This window comes from Rhinolophus ferrumequinum, chromosome 2, assembly GCF_004115265.2.
Source record: "Rhinolophus ferrumequinum isolate MPI-CBG mRhiFer1 chromosome 2, mRhiFer1_v1.p, whole genome shotgun sequence".
Lineage (NCBI taxonomy): Eukaryota > Metazoa > Chordata > Mammalia > Chiroptera > Rhinolophidae > Rhinolophus > Rhinolophus ferrumequinum.
The window spans coordinates 82,194,777-82,219,148 of record NC_046285.1 but is presented as its reverse complement, the minus strand read 5'-3'; the positions used below and the strand labels follow the sequence as shown (position 1 = coordinate 82,219,148).

The window sequence follows — 24,372 nt, the reverse complement described above, 5'->3', positions numbered from 1 at the left end:
CTCTATTATGAAATCTTTCCATGTTAAAAATATCCATAGTATTCTAATTTGGGATGAATCATAATTTGCTTGATCATATGCAATTTTTGGACAGTTGTTTTGACTATTTTTCTGTTAAAATGATATTGTGATAAACATCCTCATAGCTAAATCTTTTCACATTTCTGTGTGTTGCCTTCAGATATCTTCAGTCTTAAAATTATAAAATGGTTTTGGTGTTTTGCTTGCTACTTTTAAACTATTGTTGTGTGGTAGACTTTTTTTTTTTTTAATTCAGTTGGCACAAAGTACTTTTGTAGCATGAAAGCGCTGTTTTGTGGAAATTCTTGCCCTTTGCCTATTTCACTGCCATCCCAGCACAACAAGGAGAAAGGATGCTCTGTGTGGCTGAAGATGCCTCCATCCCCTTCAGTTGTGCACAGAGTTAGTCCTGCGTACAGGAATCTCTGTAAGCATTCTGGTTGTCGAACACTCCAATTCGTTAAAGCAAGTTGATATTTATGTGGTTGTAAGGTTATGTGACTCTGTTCGAAAAGGTCTTAAATATTTTTAGATCTAAATTTTCCTATCTTCCCTATATTCATTTACTTTATTATTAACCCTAAGTCTTTTTCTGTTTTATCCCATAAATTTTTTCAGCTAATATTCTGTTCATTGTATTCCCTGACCCTTGCTACTTAGTTAACTCTAGACTTTTTCAGTCTTGAAAAATCTCATTTTACATATATGTATTTGTGTGAATTTATTTGTACAAATTCGTCAGAAAACAAGGCACTGTACTAAAGTACTCAGAAGTTTATGAATCCATCAGGATTGTTCCTATGAGATAGACAAAGTATTGTCTTCATTTTCTCAGTTGAAAAAGAGTGGTTAAATGATTTAACCAGGGTAAAAAAAAAATTAACACTCTTCCTATCTTATTCATCCATAATTTATAATATTTTTAAGCCCCTACAAGTTACAGTTAATCTTCATGCTATATTGGGTTGGTTCCATGCTCAGAACATAAAAATACAATGAAGGCTTAGAAGCATTTCTTTGCATTCTGAAGTAAATTCTTGGTCTTTAATATTAGAATATAATTTATTTCCAAATTTTACATATCTGATTATCTCCTTAGCTTGATTTAATCCACTCCCCCGCTCTCTCCACCTCACACATACCCAGCTAAATAATTTTACGGTTCTGATATAACTACATCTGGACAGAACTGCAAGTTTTTTAGCTGTATGTATATTCACACCTGTTCTAGCATCTGATTTATAAAAATTGCCAAATCTTATTTCAGTCTCTTCTGGCGTTATGCAGAAAATGTTAATGTACTTCAAGTGTACTTGTTTCAAAGTAGATGTGAATTAAACCTCTGAAATATAAACCCTAAAATGAAATGAATTTTCCAAGTGGCTGTATTACCATCTGAGCTTCGTAAAATGTTTGCTAAAGTTAAAACCTGTTAATTTGCAATTGATAGAGTTGAATACTCATTAAAGAACTTTATTATTGGTATATATTCTTACATTTGCAGAGGTTTCCTCTGTTAACGCTCATTTTAAAAAATTAAGTGAGATACAACGTTTGTAAAAGGCTAAGCTTGTCAAATTGTGGCACAATAATATAATACATACATATAAATCCAGCATACTGATTATGTTCATTCACATGAATTCTGTCTGATAAAAATCCCACCATTTCAGCCACACAATTAACTAACTGTCTAACTAAATAAAATCATTTAAAATGGTGGAAAAATAAAACGTTTAAGTTTAAAATAGCTACTGATTTGTTATCTGAAACATAATTTATCATTCCTGAAGGCAAAATGAGGCACTTGATTCTAACTTCTCTAAGGACAAGGGAATTGTCTTATTGATATTTATACACTGAGTCTATCTAGCATGGACCCTACCTATGACAGAGTAGGTACTCAACAGGTGTCTATTGAAATAAAAGAACATGTTTATAAGATAGGTGACTTGTAATGCCAAGATACATATTAGAGATTATCAATGAAAACTGCACATCTCTTTCTGTTCCATGCATTTTAATCTTAGGTTAAAGATTAATTTAACCATAATTTTAAACATTTATTTGCTGATATTTTTATATCTAATATCTGCAAAATTTTATTCATTCTTTCAACAATTATTTTTTGGGCACCTTCCATGTCTCAAACACTATGAATACAACAGGTAACGTTCCTGTTCTCATGGAACGTACATTCTAGTTAGTTTCCCACTGTGAAGATTAAACAAGTGTAATACTCTTAGAATATTGTGCCTGGCACATAGTAAGTACTCAACCCTGATTAGCTGTGATGATGATGATAGAAGACTCGGGTGTACAAATGCTGTTCAAAGCCATGAGACTAGATGAGATCAGCCAGGGAGAAAATGCAAGTAGAGAAAAGGTGCTTAGGACTGAACCCTTGGTGCTTCCCAACAGTTTAGAGAATCATCAGAATGAGGGTCATCAGTAGAGACTGAGAAGCAATAACCAACAAGGTAGGAAAAGACACAAGAGAGTATAGGGTAACGGAAACAAGACAAGTGTTAACAAAGAATGTCAAATGCTGCTGAAAGATTGAATTAGATAACAACAGATAATTACATTTTGGCATTGCCAAAATAGAAAGGTCATTCATAACCTTGAAAAAAGGGATTTCTGTGGAGGAGTATAGGAGAAAGCTCGACTGGAGTGGGTACAAAAGAGACTGGTAAAAGGCAGATCATTAAAAAATGAAATATGGATGACTAAGTAGCATAAAATAAGATGATCAGCTTCAATAGTGAATAGAAACAATGCCAATTACACGAGCGATGAGACACTACTCTGTGCCCTATGGATTGGGAAAGAAAACAAAAAATTAAATAGCTCTTTCTAATGAGTATTAGGAAGGCAGGCACCATCATTCAGTGAGGTGGGAGTGTAGCTGATGCCTGCATCCTGGGACCATTCGGCATTATACCTATGCCGAATATATATGTGTATACCTATGACTTCAGGAGTTCACACTGGTTGTCCTGCAGAAACACTCCTCTGTCCGTACATAAGAAGATGGGTAAAAATCTTTGATTGAAGGATCATTTGTGGTGACACAAAATTGCAAGCAACCTAGGTGCCATCACTGTAGGACTAGATTGGTAAACAGCATTATGTGCACATGATTATATATCATATAACAGTCGGAAGGAATGAATCATGTGTATTGTATAGTTACTTGGATAGGTCTTAAAAACATAATGTGCAGTGAAAAAAGTATGAACTAAAATGAGATTTAAAGCTTAACACCGTTTGTGTTAAAAATACTGCAAAAAGTACTATTGTTTTCACACATAAGAAGCAGGTTAGAAGGCGTACATTAAATTCACAAGTGTGGGTGCCCTCTGGAATGGATTATTCCCAAATGCAAATAAATATGTCCCAGCACCTTAAAACAAAAACAAAATCAACAACCCTCCTTGTTACCGTATCCCTCTCCAGCTACAATTGAATTTCTCTGTTCCCTAGTCACAGAATCAAATGGGTTGTCTTTAATTACAGTTTCAACGTCATTCCCCACCCCCACCAAGTTCTCTTCCTCTTGTTTCCTTTTGTACCTTGGACAGACGGAACTGAGTTGATTAGACTCAGTGTAGAACATGCTACATCCTTGACCTGTGCCATCAAGACTCCACTCTAAACAACACATCTATAAAATATGTCAAACACAGAGAATAACAAATGTGTGTGACATCACCCCTATTGAACTAGGTTTAACATTTTGCCATAGTTACTCTGTAGATTGTTAACGAAAACTACGCCGTTAAAACCTTCATTTTTACTCTTCCCCACACAAAGATAACCGCTGGTAACTCCAGCCCCAACCAGTTCCTCGAGGTGACCGTGATGAGCTTCCGAACAGAAGTTGGTGGCGGTTGGGGAGGGTTTGGTGGCACCACGTATGATAATAGCTAGCAGTTATGAGTGCCTGACACCATTCTCCTCTTTACGTGTATTAAGTCACTTAATTCTCAGAACAATCCTGTGCTGTGATAACCATTTTACAGACGAGGAAACTAAAGTACCTAAAGTCACAGAGCCAGAATGTGAAGTGAAGCTTTCTGGCTTTCAAGGTCATGCACGACATCTCTGTGTTATCCTGTTTGAAGAGTGCATTTTAACAGTGGTGAGCCTTTGTTTTTCCTTTTCTTCAATTATTTCCACCATTTAAAAATTATCTACAGCCTTCAATTTCTCACTGAAAAAAAAAAAAACTTCCCCTGGATCTGGATCTCTGGGTGCCAATTCTTCTGCTTCCTTGTTGTTCCATTCTGTTACTGGAAACTGGAATCATTTTCTTCCATACATAGCACCTTGAATCATATTTTAAATATTTTTTGATGCTTTCTTTATCCAGAAATTTTAAGCTTGAAATGTCTTTCCACTATAAAGGTTTTATTTATTGTTTTCTCAAACATTATACTAACTTAATATACCTTTCAAATGACTATAAAGTTTTTTTATATTCTTCTATAAAATAGTTAACTATGAATACCTTTTGTATTTGTAGTTTCTAGAAACCTTTCAGAATACCAGGATTCTCTTAAATGACTAATGACTCCAAATCTGATGTCTACATAATGTTATCCAGCAAGCAGCTGGCTTCGTGTGAAGAGAGGCTAAGAGCTCTTTTGTCTTGTTCATTTAAAATCATTTGCTTCCTATTTAATAATCTGCAAAGAACACAGTCACATCATAGCAGAATTTGCCGTTGTAAATTTTGGATTGTGTCCATGGGTTCCGCCTTACATCTGCACGGTGTTTGAAGCCAGTGCTTCTTTTCTTTTTGTAGGCATTCAGGGCCTGTTGCCTTGTAATCCAGTGTCGTGCTGAATGACAGAAAATTGAAGTTGAATTTATTTATCTATAGAGAAGGACTGCACAGAACAATACACTTATTTAAGAACTCCTTGCCTCAGAAACTGAAGGAGCTGTCTAGTGCAGGTGGCTTAACCTCTCTGCTGCTTATCCTAACTGTGTTCCTTTATTTATTAAGGACAGGAAATGGGCACTCTGCTTCCAGAAACAAAGGGACCCTACTAGTCTACCAGACAAATAATAAACCAATAGGATGCTTACGCCTCATTCAGAACAGTAAATATATGGCCTGTGTGTTTTAAAAACAATTCTTAGCCCTCCTTTTCGAGAGAAAATTAACCAAAAGTGAAAAAAAACAAAAACCAAAAAAACCCCAGCTGTGAAAATATATTAATTAACTCCTAATTATTATACACTGGTGGGCTATTTACATTATGGATCATCCATAATGAATCTTTTTTCTCAATTCTGTGTGGTACCTTCTCTGCTTATATAAAATGATTTATTTGTTGACATTACTTGTTTATCCTGGTTCTATTTACTTCATATGACAGCCTTCAGAGGTTTCTGTGTTTTAAAGTAAAACATTTATTTGCTTTCCTTATTTTTATTCAAAGATGCTATAAATACATAGTGAATAATCTGAAGGAAGTGGCTTCTGTACTCACTGGGTACTGTGAACTAAAAACTAGGATATCTATATCCTAGTATCCCTATTATCTTGAAATAGGGAGAAAGGGAGATTTAGGTGGGTATGCAGAGAGAATAATACTAGAGAGTATAATTGACTTTCCTTTCTTGACTTGGGTCATGATTGTGTAGTTTATCTTCCTTTACACCTATTAAAAAATTCTAGAACTGTGATGCCTATGAGTATTTCTAATAGTACAAAAATGGTTTTGAATTAGCTGCCATTTTTACTGTCTGCTATTCTACTAATTATCGGGTAATTGAGAATTAGTTGCATAAAATTCACTTATCAAGTATCACTTGTTTGGAATTTATTTTTAAGATAATCAATTCTTCCCCTTAATGACTACATTTCGAAGTAAGAACATAAAATTTATCACATGGGTTCAGACCTATGCTTCATCTAGTTTCAGATGATACCTGACAAAAGCACCAAGGAACACACTTACTGGGAAGGCAAGTTGGTCTCTCTGATGTCAGTCTCATAAAGTCAGTCACAATGACACTACTTTGTCTTAATGTCTTTCATTAATTACACTATATTAATTTTTAAACTTTCAAAAATTAAAATCTAAACCACCTCTTGGAGATAGACATTTCACTAATTTACTACATATTTTATGTAAAAGAATACTTTCCATTTGTTTTCAATATAACTCTCCAAAGATTCTGGGATATGCTAAGCAGATCTGTAGCCACACTAACCACACGTACATGGACAAATATCATAAACCCGTCTAGCTTTTCTAGTTTGAGAGTCAGTGTAAGAGAGTTAGGAAGAGTGTGGCCTGTTGGCTCAGTGGTTAGAGCACAGTACTCCTAACACCAAGGTCGCTGGTTCCATTCCCACATGGGCCAGTGAGCTGCGCCCTCTACAACTAGATTGAAAACGACTTGACTTGGGGCTGAGCGACTTGACATGGAGCTGCTGGGTCCTGGAAAGACACACTGTTCTCCAGTATGCTCCCCACCAAAAGGAAAAAAAAGAGAGAAAGATAAGGACGGGGACGGTGGGATGAGGCCAACCTGCGTTTGAATCACGGGATCACTTCTAACTAGTTATGTGACCTTTGATAAGTTAGTTAATTATTCTGATCTTTAGAGTCTTCACTGGTAAAAATAAAACGTGGAACTGTTTTTCATGGTAGTTGTGTCTATGAATTAATGATATAGGAGAAAGTACTCTGCCCAATGTCTACACATAACACACCATCAAAACACATCAACTTCTTTCCCTGCTTATTCTTCAGAGGATGGGTGGGAATCTTATAGCTGTGCCCATGTGAATGGACCCCCTCTGCAAGCCCACGTGAACTTAATAACAGAGCAACACATCATGCAACTATGAGATTGCCTTGTTTCCAAAGGTTCTACTCAAAAAGAAATTCTCTATATGTATGTTATTTTATTTTCTCTCTTATAATGCTATCACTTGATAAATGGAAAAGATGTACCCCCCAAATATTATCTATCAAGTAAGTCAAGTAACTCCTTATTGAATCTTATTTCAGGGGCCATCCTCTCAAATTGATCTCCTTGGCCAAGATTAAAATCTTCAGTGAGTTTGACTGTGGGCTAATGCATTTACTGATTGTAAATTTACTCATTCTCTTACCAGGCAAGAGAATCAGAGAGGATCTCATGTTTTCCTCATCTGAAATATGGGGCTATTAGCACCTAAAAGGCAGACGGAGGGACAAAATTAATGTGTGTGACAGTACTGAATAACCAAAATTTATGCCAATACCTGTTAAATTCTAATGAAAGCATTTGTTTAATGTTACTTTATTTTCTGACTTAAGGAAATGGCTCTTCTTCATAAAGCAAAGAAGGCAGATTGAAGATATACATAGAAATTTTATGTATTTGCATGCATAAAGATTTTAAAGTTTATTATTAAAATACCTGAGCAGATATAACATAGAAATTTTATAATTCCAGTGTTTTAAATATTTTTTTCATAGAAACCAGATAGTCCATCTGTGTCAATTTGTTTTCCACCTTTTTCCCAAGAAGAACGCCAACCAAGGTTATCACCAGGGCTGCAATTCAGATCACAGCACCCACACACAGGCTAATGGCAGGACTCAGATAAATCAAACATTTGTTCTTTCTGCTCTAGTTTCCGTTCTGCATCCACACACGTTAGACCGGCTGTTTGAATAATCTTCTTCAAACACTGTTTGAATTCTCCAGTTCAAGACTCTATGGAAGCCAATTTCTTGCTTGTATTTTCTTGGCTTTGAAAGTCATTAAAATGCCCATTAGATGCTACCCAGAGTTAACAAATTCTTTGCCTGGAGCCTTGTACCTGGTTTGTCTATTTCACTTCTACCAGGAGGCCTCAGCAATGCTTTTCAGTTCCAGGCCACAAGAGCTAGCTCAGGCAGTCAAGTGTTTCACAAGTGAGCCATATGACCAGAAATTCATATATGTGTCAGCTACATAAATTTCCATTGAAAACATTAGTAAAATTTAGCCTACTAGCTGTTTGAAAATTAGCATGATGTTGGAGGCAGAAAGCGGCCAATCAGTTGGGTCTGTCAAAACCCATTAATTCCAGGGGATTTCAAAGTACGGACAAGCTGTTAGACGGTCATCCAGGCAACGTGGAATAAACAGCTGCCTTATTCTTCAAGGAGCTGTATGGTAACACTAAAAGAATAGGATTTGCTCTAGGAAAATATCTGGACCCTTAAAATGTCCTAACCAGATGAATACATTGTGTCATTTCAGATTTGCAATTTCAGATAGAGGCACTTGGGCTAAAACTTCAGAAGGCAGTGACCGAGCTGGACAACTGTAAAGAGAAGCTCATGTAAGATGGTGACCATCAAACAACCTGTAAGATTTCAGAAGGACCCCCCCCCCCACAATGTGTTCTCTGTGACCCCTTTGGCAGTGATTCAGTTGTGTGGGTCTGGTCTGCTGCTTTTCTTGGCTACTCTTCTAGCCTAGATTGTACATTGAAGGACCTGTAAATATTTTTAACTACATGAGATGTTTCTTTCCCTCTGTCAGAAACTTACCTACCCATGCATGAAAGCTTTCCCTGGTTGTTCCAATGTAGTAACTTAATGTGAAATCGTCTCTGAACCACTTATATGGCCCCAGCTGCCGGAGACATTTCTCTGTGCTGCCTGTACCCAGCTTTTCCATCTCTATGGCATCTCCCCTTCCTCACTACTAGGATGAAGTGCAGTAGGGTGGGCATTTAGGATCAGAGCCGGGGACTGCTCGGGCTGCTTAGAGCGCCGGAGGTCCCTGAAAACTAAATTTGTGACTTGGCCATTGTTGTATGTCAAATTAAGTTTGAAGTCCAAATAATTTACCTAATAATTTTGACATACAGTTTGTTGATAAATTGAATATTTACTATATATATATATCCAAACCTTTTGAACTTCCAGAAATTCGATGGTGCTGAAATCAGGTTTGTTTAAATTCTTAATTCTCACTCTTTGTGGGGGTTTGGATTGGGAGTGGGTTTCACCTATTCAACTTAACACCATTCTTTTGTTGTTTAAAGATTTTTAAATGTTTCTATATAAATTTTGTGGATTTTTCTTTACGGGGAAGAGTAAGTTTTTAAATGGATGAACTTGGGGTTCTTTTTTTCCTACGGTTTATAAGAAAATGTTTCCCAAGGTTTATTTTTGAAAACAGATTGTATCAGTTAGGATGCTTTGGGCTGCGAGTAACAGAGGTAGAGTGGTTTCAAGTTTAGTCACTCCAGCAGCTCAGCAATATTTCCACGGGTCTTGATGTTCCTTCTGTCTTCATCCTGCTGCCCTCAGCATCGGCTTCACCCCAAGTCGAGGTCCCTTGTTATCATGAGCTGGCTGCACTTCCAGGTACCACATCCAAATGTAACTGCCCCAGGGGAAGGAAGGGTCTGTTTTTCTGGTGTCTCCTTAGGTGAGAAAAAAAATTTCCCAGAAGCCACCAAACACCCTCTCCTTCCATCCCTTTGGCTAGAACCCTTTACATACCCTCTCCTAAATGAGCCACGCAAGGGAATGGGACACCCACAGGCAGTTTAGACCAAGCAGGATTTATCCTCACAGCAGATGATGGTGGGGCTCTGACGGCCAGGAAGGAAGCTCTAGCGCATGGTCAGTGGGTAACCAGTAGTGTTCGCCGAAGAGGTAGAGTGTTAGTGATGCTCTGAAAAGTGGATGAGGAAATTCTCTCCAAATTTTATTTGTGTCATAACGTCAAGATTAATTTAGAGAAGACCTCGCTGAAGTGATGAAAAATATGGATGCTACAAAATGCAATTGTATTACTTTTAAATATATATATATATGTATATAGCTTAGAAATAGACTTCTATTACATATACATATATCAGGATAAGCATAGACAAATAAGACTCATAAGCAAGACTGCTGTAGATGGTGAGAAATTTTGAGGAATTCTGGAAGGAGAATACACAGGAAGGTTTACAAAAAGGGTCAACTCGACGGAGGAATAAACCGGAGGAAAACCGGTTGTGTGGTGGGTGTACAACAGGCAGGACCTCACTTAGACTCACTTAAAGAGAAGGTAGGAGGCCCTGGTGAAGCATCACAAGGTGGTTCTCACACTCCGGTCTGCAGGAGAATCCCGGGGAGCTTACTGAAACTGTAAATGACAGGGTGACTCCCCCACAGACTGTGGCTGGGCTCCATCCCCACAGATACAATGGTGTTACATTTGGGCCTGGGGTGGCTCCAAGTATTCTGCGTTTGTAATGCACTCCCCACGTGATTCTGCCGTGGGTGGTCCCCTCGGATTCTGCCAAGTCCGAGGAATCACCTTTGGAACCAGTGGCTCCTCACCAAACCCCCTCCAATCAGCAGGATTGCAGCCACAAAAGAATAGGCTGTTATGAAAAAGAAGCTATTAAGAATTTGAGAGATTAAACATGTGATCAGAAATATGATTCCATTCATGTAAAAATGTTCACGAACGTACACACACACATATGTGGATTTAAATGCATTGAATAAATGAGTAGCAGGATTATAACAGTTCCCTCTGCAAGTGAGAGTGGGGCTGTATGGAGACTTGCATTTAACGCTGCATATGTATATATTGCTTAAATAGCTCACAGTGTGAATGTCTTCACTTTCATGTATGTAATAAAAAGAACAACATTCACTTAAAATGATTTATAATTGAGTAGTTACTAATGAATGTCTATAGAGTGTTTACACAAAATGCATTTCTAATTTAGAGACCTTTTTAACCTGACATTTTATTTGCAGCCACCCCTTTCCTATAATTTGAGCAATGATCAGCTTATGACCATGATAAATTCCTAGTTTGTAAAGCTCTTACTTGACCTCTCGGCAATATCTGACACAGCTGACGAATCTGTTCTCGGAGCCTTCTCTGTTATTGCCTCCTGATTGATTGATTACCTCTCTGGTCATTCAAGAGAAATTTTTGCCTCTCAAGTAGGTGGCCTGGTGGCATTCCAATGTCAGAATACAGGTCCACGTTTCACATGATCTGAGACTGAACAGGCTAGCTTTACTTCATTCATTCATTCAATCCAAAATGCTTACTGAGTGGGGATTCGGTGCCATGACTGTTGTGTGCAGGCATTAGATATTGGAGTAACAAGATTGACAAGGTCCAGTAGAGCAGTTTCGGTGATTTCAGGTAATGGGAAGTGCTGCAAACATATAAAACAGGCATGACAGAATGCGAGCGAGGGAGTGGGGTGGTATACTTTAGATAGCGTGGCTTCCCTAAGCCATAGGCTTCCCTGTAGTGCGGAGGGAGATAGAGAATATAGGGCCTTTGAGTTAAGAACTGAGAAACAGAAAGGAGCTGGCAGTGCTAAGACGCTAACATCTGGAAACAGAGAGATCAAGGACAAGGCCCTGTATTCTTGAGAGTTAGTTTTGCAAGTTCAACAAACATGAGAAGGCCAGTGGTGGTAGATAGACTAATGGCTTCCGAAGATTTTCATGTTCTAATCCCTGGAATCTATAAGTACATTACCTTACATGGCAAAAAGGACTTTTGCACATGTGATTAAATTAAGAATTTTGAGATGGGGAGATTATCCTGAATTATTTGGGCAGGCCCAATATAATTGAAAAGGTCCTTTTAAGAGGAAAGCAAAAGGGTCAAAGTCACAGACAGATGTAAGGATGAAAGCAGAGGTTGGAGTGATGTGATTTGAATATGGAAGAAGGGGCCACAAGCCAAGGATGCCAGATGGTGTCTAGAAGCTAGAAAGTCAAGGAAACGGATTCTCCCCTTGAAGCTGCCAGAAGGAACACAGCCCTGGTGACATCGTGATTTTAGGACTTGTGACCTTAGAACTGTAAGATAATAAACTTGGGTTGTTTTAAACCACTAAGTTTGTGTGTAATTTGTGACAGCAGCCATGTGAAATAAATATACCAGTATGAGACCCTAGTGAGGCATTTGGATTTATTCAGAGGGCAGTAGGAAAGTATTGGAGGATTTGGGGCAAGAGAGTGAACTAATCTGATTTCTTTCAAGCAGTCAGCATGGCTGCTACATGGAGAATGGTCTGGAGCAGGAGTGCAGGAACAATCAGGGAAGAGTAGGTGGGAAGCTGTGCATTCATGCAAGTGAGAAGTGACTGGCTTAGTGTAAGGCTGTAGTGTGGAGGGGGATAGAAACATACGTTGGAGGTTAATCTGACCGGATTTGCTGATAGAATAGATGGGGTTTGGAGTTTTCCACATCAGCTGAGAGGCAGTAAGTATAGTCACTAAGAGCCGAGACTTCAGAGGCAGCAGACTGCCGGTTAGGAGCTGTGTCACGCATGTTACGTGTCTCGCTGGTCTCTGTTCTCTCAACTCCAACAAGGGAGTAAGGGCCTCTTTGAGGGTTGCAGTAGATATATAAGGTGTTACCTATTATTTATTGAAGTGGGAAATCTGTAAAAGAAGTAGATATAGGGGTGAGGGATGTAAAAAACAATGCTTTAGATCTGTTAGATTTAAGACGCCTTTTGGACAGCAAAGTGGAACTTTCAGGGAGGCGGTTTGAGAGTGGCTATTTCATCTACGTAAAGGGGTGGAACGGTATTGACCCTTGCCTTTCAGATTAGGGGAAAATATCCAATTATTTCATCTGATTTCCTTTGCTTTGATTGGCAGAAGCAGCAGGGGGCTTTCTGCAGGCTTATTCAAAGCAGTTGAAGAGAAAGGATTAACACTATTTGCTGAGAGTAAAAGAAGGAATGCAGTGTTGAAAGAGACGTAGGCATTCTTTCTGCTCCTTCCAATTGCTCCCATCCTAATGAAGGTGCAGATAACAATTGGACAGTGAAGAGTAGACCATAGAAAAAGTGGCTTAACTGGAGTGGGGGTGGGAGCTTACCGTGGTGAAGGGGATTCTTGGGATGGTAGGCTCCCCGGGGAGCAGGCTTAAAAATATGCAGCCACAATTAATTATTCACATAGTTGGTAAATAACCACTAACAGGATTTCTTCTGTCCCTGCCTCTAGATTTGGAAAAGTGTGTACAAGAGTCTGAACATAGAATAAAAGCTGTGGTGGGGCTGCTGAATCTCAAAGCATTTTTAAAAATAACCTTTTTATACATTTTGAAAACAAATGTATAAAAACTTGGAAAAGACAGGAATATAAAAAAGGAACATTACAGTTATAGTAATATATATATATATATATATATATATATATATATATATATATATATATATTTTTTTTTTTTTTAACCTATTTTCACTTAGTGATATATCCTGGACATTTTCCCATATCATTACATGATACATTTATTGATTATTATGAAATGGGTATATAGTATTCCAATCTATGGATGAACCATAATTTATTTACTAATCCCACGTTTTTCAGAATTTACAAATTTATCACTTTTCTAAGTAAGGTACTTTGAGATTAATATAGATAAATCTTTACATTCACACACAATTATTTCCTTTTTTGCTAGAATCAAACTTTTAAGGCTTTTAATGCATAATGACTCATTGCCCTCCAATAAGATTATACTGATTTTCAATCTCAGCAGTGTCTGTAAATCCCCATCTCTTCACTTTCTAGCCAATACTGGTATTATAACTGAAAAAAAAAAAAAGTTGCTAGTTTAATTGATGAAAAATTTCTATCCCTGCATATTTTGCTCTTTGTAATCCATCCTCTGTGACTGGCCTGAGCAGAGCCTTTGCACACTTTTCTCATGGCATGTTAATCTTTCCCCGATTCCTTGTTTTCTAATGTTTTATTTAGAAATAATTTCCAAATATTCTGCTTCTCACCAAAATTTATACCTAGCTATAGCAGCCATTAATGATTTTTGCCTTATCCGATCTTTACCTTAGTGATTGCTAAATGATGATTTTCTAACTCCAGCCCTCCCTCTCCACTTATTAGTCAGCCCTCAGCATTTCACTGTAAGCAACAGCCTCCCGTCTTCCCATTAAAAAAAATATATATATATATATCATTGGTATGGAGTCATGAATTCCTATTTTTTCAATGACTTATAATTCATTACTGTATTTAATTATTTTGGCACACAAACTGTCCTAAGCTTAGTGGGAGCCTCTTCAAGGTGGCTCATGTGACACTGGAACATGATCCCATCGTCTTTTATAAGCGCTGCCTTACTTTCTGGCATAACAATATTTCCGATACACCTACACTGCTCCACCGTTGGAATCAGCCATTTCTCTGAGTAGTCCCGCTTCCCTTGAATGGGGAACAGTATTAGAGACCAAGATCTAAGCTCTCAGTACGCTCATGTGCTACTTGATTCTGGTAATGGTTTCATGGGCTTCTACATACATCAAACCTATCAAATTGTATGCAGTTTATTATATGTTAATACAATACCTTAATAAAGGCATTTTACAAACATGACATAATAAAGGAAATAATGTTCTATAAAGACACTTTTTTTTTTTACAAAAACAAAAAGGAAAACTGAAATATAGTGTTCAGGGATAAAACTTGGGTAATAAAACTCCAAAGAAAACCAAAGTGATTACCGTAAAATTCATGAGAATTTTTTTTTTAGGGTGAAGGGACTTGGTTGTGTTGGGAACAGGGACATGAAGCGTCTTGGGTAGTTGGTAAAGTTTTCTTTTTGACATGGATGGTGGTTACAAGTTCTCCTTATAGTATGTATATAATTTTCTATATCTTACAATTTTATCATATTTTACAATAAAAAGGTTTAAAAGTAAATGAATGTAATTCATGTTCATGATGCTTTCTAAATTATTATTCACTAGAAACTAAAGTGATTATGCAAGTAGGGCAAACCCATTGATAATCTAACTAACATGTTTCATTGTACAGTATATAAGCTATTTTAAGGTACGTTTAGATAATGACTTCATGGACAGTCTATTTAAACTTAAATTGGAATATTAATCTTTCTTAACGTATTGACTTTTTTAATATTGTTACAAAACCCAATCATATCAGATCAAGACAAATGCTTATTTCAGTTTTAGAATTTCCATTTGGTTCTTTTTAATAGTTTCTATTTCTCTGCTAAGATTTTTCCTCTTTTCATTAATTAAAGTTTCCTTTATGTCTTTGAGCAGAATTATATTTGCTCCTTTAATAATCCTCATCTGCTAATTTTAATATGTGGGTCTTCTCAAAGTCAGTCCCTATTCACTGTCTTTTCTCTTGAAGGGTCATGATTTTCTGTTTCTTCTTACGTTGAGTAATTTTTATTCTGGACGTTGTGAATGTTATGTTATGGAGATTCTGGATTCTGTTATATTTCTCCAAATAATGGTGGGGTGGTATTGTTTTACGCAGGCAATTAATTTTGTCGGCTTCAATCTGCAGACTCTCTCTAGGGCAGCAGCTCCAGTCTTACTTCAGTTCTTGGGACTTCCTCTCCTTGGCTCCCTCCTATTCAGGGTTACCCCTTAACAGCTGCGGTGCTTGCCTCAAACACGGCCTTCTAGTTCTTCAGGCCAGAATAACTAGGAGTTTGCTACCAGTTTTCTATGAGAATTTTAGTTCCCCTAACATGGTGCAGACTGTGCCTGCCCTCAGGTTGAAAATCATTAAGCAAACAAACCAAAGCAAAGAAAAAAAAACCTGATACCATCTCACTCCAAGTGTTAACTTCCCTCCAGAATGTGCTTGCTTTTGGTCACTTTCCATTACCTTCACATGGGGTTTTTTTTTCCTTTTTTTTTTTTTTTTCCAAATGTTATCCAAAGTTTACACTTTTTTATTTAAATGCAGCTCAGTCACATGGAAGCTTGCCTGGCCATTATAAAAGTAGACTAATATTTATTTCTTTAAAGAAATAATAATACGACTATGGGAAGAATTTTTTTCTAAATAACATAAGGATATAGAAAAACACATATAGTCAGACTAACAGATTAGATTTTTTTTTTTTTGGCAAAGAAAAACCCTTCGACAATATAGTTCTAATCTCAAGGAAATCTGCATCTATAACCACAATAGAATATGTGTATAAAGATAAGAAAAGTAATAAAGGAAAGCCATGTTTTTAAAAAGGAAAACAGTTGTACTTGAACTATTTTGAAATAAAATATTTGAATCTCTTTGTATTATTTTAGGAATAAATCTAATGAAGCTGCTGACTGTCAAAGAGAACTTAGAAAACTAAAATTTGAATCCGTTATTTTTGAGTCACGGTATGCATTACAAATATTTTAATTAATATCTTTTAGTAATTTAATTTGAAACTATATTTTAAATAACATTTTATTTAAAATGTACTTAGCTTTTTTCGTTGTATTGTTTACATATACAATACCGAATTTGAGTTTATAATATCTTGAAGCTGTTCATTGATTTTTGCCTCTGCCTAGATGGGAAAATTTTCATATCACAGAACTATCTATTTTCTTAACATTTTCAATTTTTATAAGTTAAAGTTATATTCTATAGTTTCAAATTGGATTTTCTTATATCTTTGATAAACATAAAAATATAGTATCTAATGCATATCGATAGATTTTTTTTTTTCTATTCCTTTTTAGGCACACCAGATTGCTTAAAGAAAAAGAAGACTCTTTAATGGCTTGTCAACAAATATATAAAACTTTACAGGAAGAACTGACTGCAAAAAAATGGCAAGAAGAAGACATAAAAAAAAGAATTAACCTTGCAGAAAACGAACTAGAGATAACCAGTGCTCTTCTGAATCAGACAAAGGAAGAGGTTGTAACACTGAAAAATGAAAGGTGCAGTCAAGAATAATTTCTTCCAAAAATATTTTATGTTTATGTCAGTAGTGCATATATATTTGAAACATCAAGGTCCCACATATTTTACTAATAATGAAACTCAGGATCAAAGATATATTTTACCTACAAGGTCATTATATCCCATCACCTCATTTTACAGGCATCAAACTGAAGCTTAAATTGGTTAAATTACTTGCTTCAAGCCACACAATTAGTAAATGAAAGTAGAGATGGAACCCACATTGCATTTGGTGTTAGATTTTTTTTATTGAAAAGACTCAAAAAGACCATGTGTGGGACTAATACTACTGAATTTCACCTGGCCAAGTGATTGGTGGAGTCTGTCATTTTCCAACAGAAAAAAAGTTTTTTTGTATTACATTTGCCTTTTACTGGCTTTTACCTTTCTTCTCTTTGCTGTTTGTCAGCACATCTTACTGGCCGCTCTCCAGAAGCAAAGATACCTCTGGTATTGAGGGTACTTTAATGGATACTAAGATGCATATTTGTTCAAGCTTCCTAGATATTTTGGCTGTTAATTGGTTATTAAATTAACCTTATGAGATACTTAATATCTCAGCCCTCCTTTCTTCTTTTTTGTTCTTATTTGCTTGGCATGTCTTTGTTCATTCTCTCCAAGTCCTTTCGTTTTAATGTATATTTGATAGCACAAATTTGGGGTTTTTGTTTTTATTGGTTTGTATCAAATCTGGGAGTCCTTAATAGGAGACATTATCCTTTTACATGTATTAATATAATTATTACATCCCAGAAGAACACAAGTTCCATAAGGGCAAGAATTTTTGTTTTGTAGTATTCTCTGTGCACAGAAAGCACTATAGGCTACTTGGTTTTTATTCTATCATTTTATGTTTTAGTTTCTTTTTTATTTTATTCATTGGATTTTGTGAGTATTTGGCTGATTTCTAATTTAGAAGATTTATAATCTCCCACACCAATAACCTGCTTTTTGCAAAGGTGATAGACCTTGTAGTTAGAGGACTCTTCATTCCACCCCACCTCCGCAATTATGTAGTTGCTCAGCCCAAGCATATCAGAAGCAGCAATTTTATATGCAGCAATTTGCAAGAGCCAGGTTTACTAATAACAAGAAGGAATGGCAGCTGAAAGATTGACAATGCATGAGAAGAAAGAAAAACTATAAAGGCAAGCAAAAAATTCAAAAGCATTGCAATTTGGCCCAGTATACAATGGGGACAAATATACATACCTACACACATCAATAACCTTGAGCGTCCCTATATTTATAACATAGGTTAATAGTTGATGGCCATGATGATGGCCCTGGGTCAGAAAGATTAAAATCAGCCATACACTCTGTATGAAAGGTACAGAATCACATGTCTTAGGACACTATGGAATAAATTAAAATTTTAAGTCTTCGGTTTAGAACTTTGGTTATCTGAGCAATATTCTTATATTTTTGTATTGTCTAGAATATTCCAATTCAATGTCAGATTGATTAGATTCAAACATTTATCCAGATGAATGCCATCTCCTTCATAGTAGTCATTGAGAAGATCCTATCTTTGTTCAAATGGTTCTGGAACTCTTTTCTGAGGATTGGCTTAAGTGAACATGCTTTAGAATATCCTCAGGATGATGAATCTTTGCCCTTTAAGAATGAATTTAATTTTTAAAATGATGTCAGTAGGTCTAGTGAAAGCAAGTCCAGTGAATATGATGGGAATCAATCTTGCAAATACCAGTTGGGATCAAAAATAAAATGTTTTCTTTTTTAATGTGCTTAATAAATTATCTCTGACTGCAATTTGAAGAAGGCAGTTTTATGAGTGTTTTGAGAATTAGTAACATCATTAGAATAAATACAGAGCTTTCTTGGGGGATAATTTGAAATAGCACACTCTCCTGGATTTATATGTTTTGCATGTTTTTAAAAAGTTTTAGTGTGATTCTAATCTTACCTTCTGTTATAAGCATTGAACAAGAAAGATAATTTCTGTAAGTTTTCAGAGAATAGAGATGTCACTGAACTACCTTCTCCTCTTCTCCCCCCCGACCTGTTTTCTCTCCTACCTTACCCTTTTCCCTTCTTTGCTCTCTGTCTTTAGTCTATCCAAAAGCAGGCATGGGATTACTTAGTCATTTGGTAGAGCTAAGCTTATTGACATAATATTTATCACATAAAAACATCAAATGTATTTATGGACCAGTAAGTTATTATATTATCAGAGGATTACTCCTAGATATAGCATTGTCCTTTTTTTGTCCCAGGCTACTTTCAGATTTTTTCTGCCTTCTTCTCTATTGTATCCTCAGAGTATGGGATATGTATCCTCTCAATGTATATTTGTTGACTGAATGAATGACTTGCTATGGGTAATTCAGTCAGTCAACAACTATTTGTTGAGTATTTACTATATGCCAGCTACTATGTACCCTGAGGATACGATGAATCAGAAAAGTGTCTGTTCTCATGAAGCTTACATTCTGATGGGAGAGACAAAGACAGTGGGGAAAAAAAAAGGAGTAGAGAACTAACTAGAATATTATAGATTGTGATAATGGATATAAAGTAAAGGAGTATTACAGTAGAGACTGATAGAGAGGTGTCTGTTTCAGAAAGATTGGTCATAAAAGTGACTTCCAAGGTGATACATGAAAGGAAGACAAGTAGAAGTTACCAGGCCAAGAGCCAGGGAAGAGCTTCCCAAGCAAAGAACGAGCTTAGTGAGTTCTCAGAAATGGCAGTGTGACTGGAGGCCCAGCAAATGAGTGAGGCAGGCAGGGCCAAACCCTGCAGGCTCGCAGGCCTTCAGGGGTTTGGGGATTATTTGCAGTGCAATGAAAAGAAACCATTGAAGGGATTTCTTGCTCAGAGTCACATGGTTGGCAAAGACAGAAAACAAGCTCTGCTGTGTCTAATCTTATAATCTGTGTTCCCTCCACCACAGTTTGTACCGTGCCCTCAGCATCTGCCTTGAAGGGCTCAGTTTGTCAGCGTCTCTTAGTGTGACTTCCCTTTCTCAACCTGGTTGTAACACTGAATCTTCAGGGAATTCCCAGCCTTGCAGAAAACAGAAAAACTCAGTGTCTCCTTTGTGTCCCCTCCCCTCTCTTTTTTACCCCACCCACACTCGAAGGGTTCTCCCATTCACTCAATAAATATAAGATGGTGAGTTTTGTCTTCTACTCGAAGGTGCCTTGGCAAAATCCGAAGTGGAGCTTTATCTTCAGAATGAAAATAGAATACAAAAAGGTCACAACATATTCTAGAGGAAGAGAAGCCTAGTGTTTAGTTACTTGATTGAGGCCTGTCCTATTTTCATGAAGGCTAGAAGCAATAAGAAGTGTAGACTATAGAAAGGGATTTGGAAGCAATATTTTAAAGTTCTGTTACCTTGTGGTAGTGTGGCTTAGTTTTTTAAAAAATGGACTTTAGAGTTAGGCAAACATAGATTTCTATCCCAACTTGACCAGTCTCAAGTTTGGACAACTTAACCACAGTAAGGTTGCGTTTCTTTATCTGTAAAATGGGTATATTGGTAATAACTATTTTCTTGTGAAGATTGACGCATTCAGTATTGTGCCTGGTAGGCTGTAAATGATGAGAACATGTTAGTTCCCTCTATTTCATCTTTTCCTTTGCTAACCCTTAAAGCATCATATTTTATTAATTTTTATACCCTGCACTGGGGATGTAGCATTATGAAATGAAGTGTCCTAAGTAATATCATTCTAAAATAATAAACCTCATCAGGTTTTTTCCCAAGATCAACTTCTCTGATTTCCTGTCCATCAACAGCTCTCAAAACAAGAGGCTTGACTTCTGATGCTATCACAGACTTAACTGCTTCTAATGGAGGCAGGAGTTGTGCAAAATCAAAATGATCTCTTTGATTGATAACGTGAAGACATCTCTTTTAGAACAACTTGTGAAACCGAAGTTGAAGCTGTCATTTGGCATTATGGTTTGACATTCGTTTGCAGCTACATTTTTAACTATGATTAAGGGAATCTCAGTTTTGGCATCTGTATAAGAAATTAGATTCTCATTTTCTTTTTGGTCTAAGAATTTTAAAGTGATAGTTTTAAAAATAAACACTCTTAATTGTGAGTAGATCCTAATTTGCCTATGTGCCAACTCCAAAAACATTATTAAAAAAAAAATCTGGTGAAATTGCAGCATAAAATATTACAGATAACCATCCCTTTCTCTAAAATACGAAAAGCAAAAGCAGCATAACATACAGCAAAGAGCCCCTAGGCTGTATAAGCTGGAGCCAGCTTTTCCTCTGGTAAATAACATCACTTCAGATAGTCATTTACCAGTCCGGATCTTTGTTTCTTCTAAAAATTAGGGAATTGCATTAATGTATTTCCAAAGACTGGCAAGAAAAAAACTAGTGTATCTATAGAGACTAAAACAGTGCCTGACACATAGTAGGTACTCAATAAATATTTCTTGGATGGATGGATGGGAATGAATTTAATCCCAATCAAACCATTGATGACAGGACTTAAAACTCCCAATGTTTCTCTCGGGCCCAGAGAGTTTCTGATTTGCCAAAAATCAGAGCTGGGCATATAATTCAAACTTTTAGATTCTAGTGATAATCTTCTTTATTGGATTCTTAGTAAAATCCAAATTTCAGACCCAACTCTGTTTTGTTTCCTATAATTCTAAAGCAGCAATATCTCTAGAACTGGTTCTGAAGAGGAAATTGGATATCTGTATGATACAAAAATAGCTGCACATTTCCAGGTTTTTACATCTAATGTGGAAAGTATGGAATATGCCTCTAACAGTTATGTTTTATTTCTGGTAAGAAATAAATTCCTCTAGATTTCTAGCAGAAAGTCTCACTAGAGTCAAAGTTGATCCTTCATGGTTCCTTTCAACACAAGATTGCTTTTTCTTTATCAATGTCTTAAGATGCTTTTGTGTTCCTGAACAATGTGCAAGCTCTTCCACTGGTGTACTATGTAAGTGTAGTTTTTATTTGGGGAATCAGAATTATGTTTTAACACACACGGTCATCTCTGTATGCATTACTTAATGTGCATTCCATGCTCATCGAGGTCAGTAAGTGTTTGTAAAATCATGTATAATTATTCTTTCTGCCTTGTCCCATGAAAGAATCACACTGAAGAGTTCTTAGAGTCAGGAACAGAGGTTCAGCAGGAATCAAAGACATGTGTAAGCCCTTCTTATTTCCGTAGCCATAAGTATCAAGCAAACTTAACCATCACAGATACAAGTTCATAATTTTTATCACAGTTCACTCAAAACTCCTTATACTTTGTACAAATAGCATAAGGGACTTCATAATTCTTTGAAAATTCAGTGAATAATGATCACTTCATTAACATTGTTTAAACCTTGGCCTACTATAGTTTAGCTTCCAGTTTTGTTCTAAAAAAATATGACTTCCCCAGTTTTGTTCTAAAAAGATATGTGTAACAGTGGTGTTTTGTGCTGGGTCCATCAGAGGAATGTATGTGGAATGGATTCTACTTTTGGTGGTATCAAAATTATAACTATTTCCAGGGAGATTGAAATTCGAGCATCTCAAATATTCAGTACCATCCATTTTATAGGAAAGGTCATTTATAACGTACTCACAGGCACCCATCTGGAAATGCTAATCAGTAAGAACTCTTTTCAAATAGGAAATCTAGCTTAAGAAATAAAGTGGATGCCAGAGCTCTGCTGTCCAGACACTTCTAACAAGCACATGGCCAGCCACTTCCGTTCTATGGTAGTGGCATTTTGAAAACCAGGTGAAGTGCTACTTTATTTCCATTGACCAGTGCTCCTTATTTGATCAAGTTTACTGTCATCAGATTCTAATCTTGTACCTGAAGTTTTGTAATATCACTTGAAGGCAGACCATTGTATTAGTTTCCTGTTGCTGCTGTTACAAATTGCCACAAACGTAGTGGCTTAAAACAACACACCTTTTTTATCTTATTGTTCTGGAGTATGAAAGTCCAATTAGAGTTAAGGGACTGAAATCAAGGCGTCAGTAGAGCTGGTTCTTTCTGGAGGCTCAGGGGAGAACCCCTTCCTTTCCTCTTCCAGTTTTCAGAGGCTGCTGGCATTCCTTGGATCCTGGCTCCATAAATCTAATCTCTGCTTCTGTTGTCACATCATCACTTGACCCCACATTAACTTCTTTCCTCTCTCTCATATAAACACCTTGGTAATTACGTTTAGGGTACATCCAGGTAATCCAGGATAATCGCCTCATCCCCAAATCCTTAATTTAATCACACCTGCAAAGTCTCTTTTGCCACATAGTGTGACATATTTACAGACTTTGGGGATTAGGGCATGGATATCTTCGAAAGCAATTATTCAGCCTACCACAACTGTGATAATAAGTTAAAAATGGCTGTTACAACCCTATAGCAACCACTAAAATAAAATTAAACAAAGAGGTACAGCTAGTAAGCCAACAAACCAGATAAAATTAAATCATAAGACAGATACAAAATCCAAAAGAAGGTAGAGAGAGCAGAAAAAGGAAATAATACCTGAGACAAATAGGAAACAAATAGCAAAAGGATAGAAGCCTACGCATATCAACAATTCAATTAAATGTAAATTGTCTAAACATTCCAATTAAAAGAGATTATCAGGTTGTATAAAAAAGTAAGATTCAGCTATATACTGTCTAAAGGAAATGTCTTATAAGTGTAAAGACAATTAGGTTAAAAGTGAATGAATGGAAAAATATGTACCAGGATGACACTAATCAAAAGAAAGCTGGAATATGACTGTTAATATCAGACAAAGTAGATTTTAGAACAAAGAATATTACCAGAGATAAGGAAATTTTTTTCAAACTGATAAATGGATCAATTCTTCAGGAGAACACAACAATCCTAAATGTTTGTGCATCTAATAACATAGCTTAAAAATACGTGAAGCAAAAACTGATAGAACTATAAGAAGTAGGAAAAAAAATCACAATTATTGTTAGATGTTGAGCCTTCTCTCAATAATAGATAAAACAAGTAGAAAAATCAGTGGTGCTACAGAAGACTTGAACTTTACAACTAATTGTAAACAGTACAACTTCTTTGGAAAACAGTTTGGAAGTTTCTGGATAAGTTAAACATACACTTAACCTTGTTACTCAGCCATTTCATTCCTCAGAATTTACCCAAGAGAAATGAAGGGGAATATCCATACAAAAACCTGTACACAGATATCGATAGCAGAGTCATCTGTAATAGCCCAAACCTGTGAAACAACCTAAATAAATGTTCATCAACAGGTTAGCGGATAAACAAATTGTGGTACATCCATACAATGCAATACTACTGAGCAATAAAAATCTATGAATGATGATACAGCATGAAGGAATCCAAAAGGAGTTATGCTGAGTGAAAGATGCCAGACAGAATAAAAGAATATACTATATGCGATATAGAGAATTTTATATAGAATTCTGAAAACGCAAGCTAATCTATAGTGACAAAAAGTAAACCATTGATTACCTGGGGTGAGAGGTGAGGGGTTAGAAAAGGGCCTGGGGAAACTTGGAAGGATGATGGATATATTTGTTATATCGATCGCAGTGATGGTTTCACAGGTTTATACATGTGTCAAAATTCATCCCAGTATA

General features: G+C 36.4%; 1 protein-coding gene across 1 annotated transcript in view; it reads left to right on the top strand.

The window, feature by feature from the left end:
- LEKR1 (leucine, glutamate and lysine rich 1) overlaps positions 1-24,372 on the top strand; it is a 158,832-nt gene that overhangs the window by 93,294 nt on the left and 41,166 nt on the right. Inside the window, exons 7-9 of the mRNA XM_033132789.1 lie at positions 8,284-8,365; positions 16,121-16,198; positions 16,547-16,750. Of these exons, the coding sequence (XP_032988680.1) occupies positions 8,284-8,365; positions 16,121-16,198; positions 16,547-16,750 (364 nt within the window). The remainder of the gene's footprint in view (positions 1-8,283; positions 8,366-16,120; positions 16,199-16,546; positions 16,751-24,372) is intronic.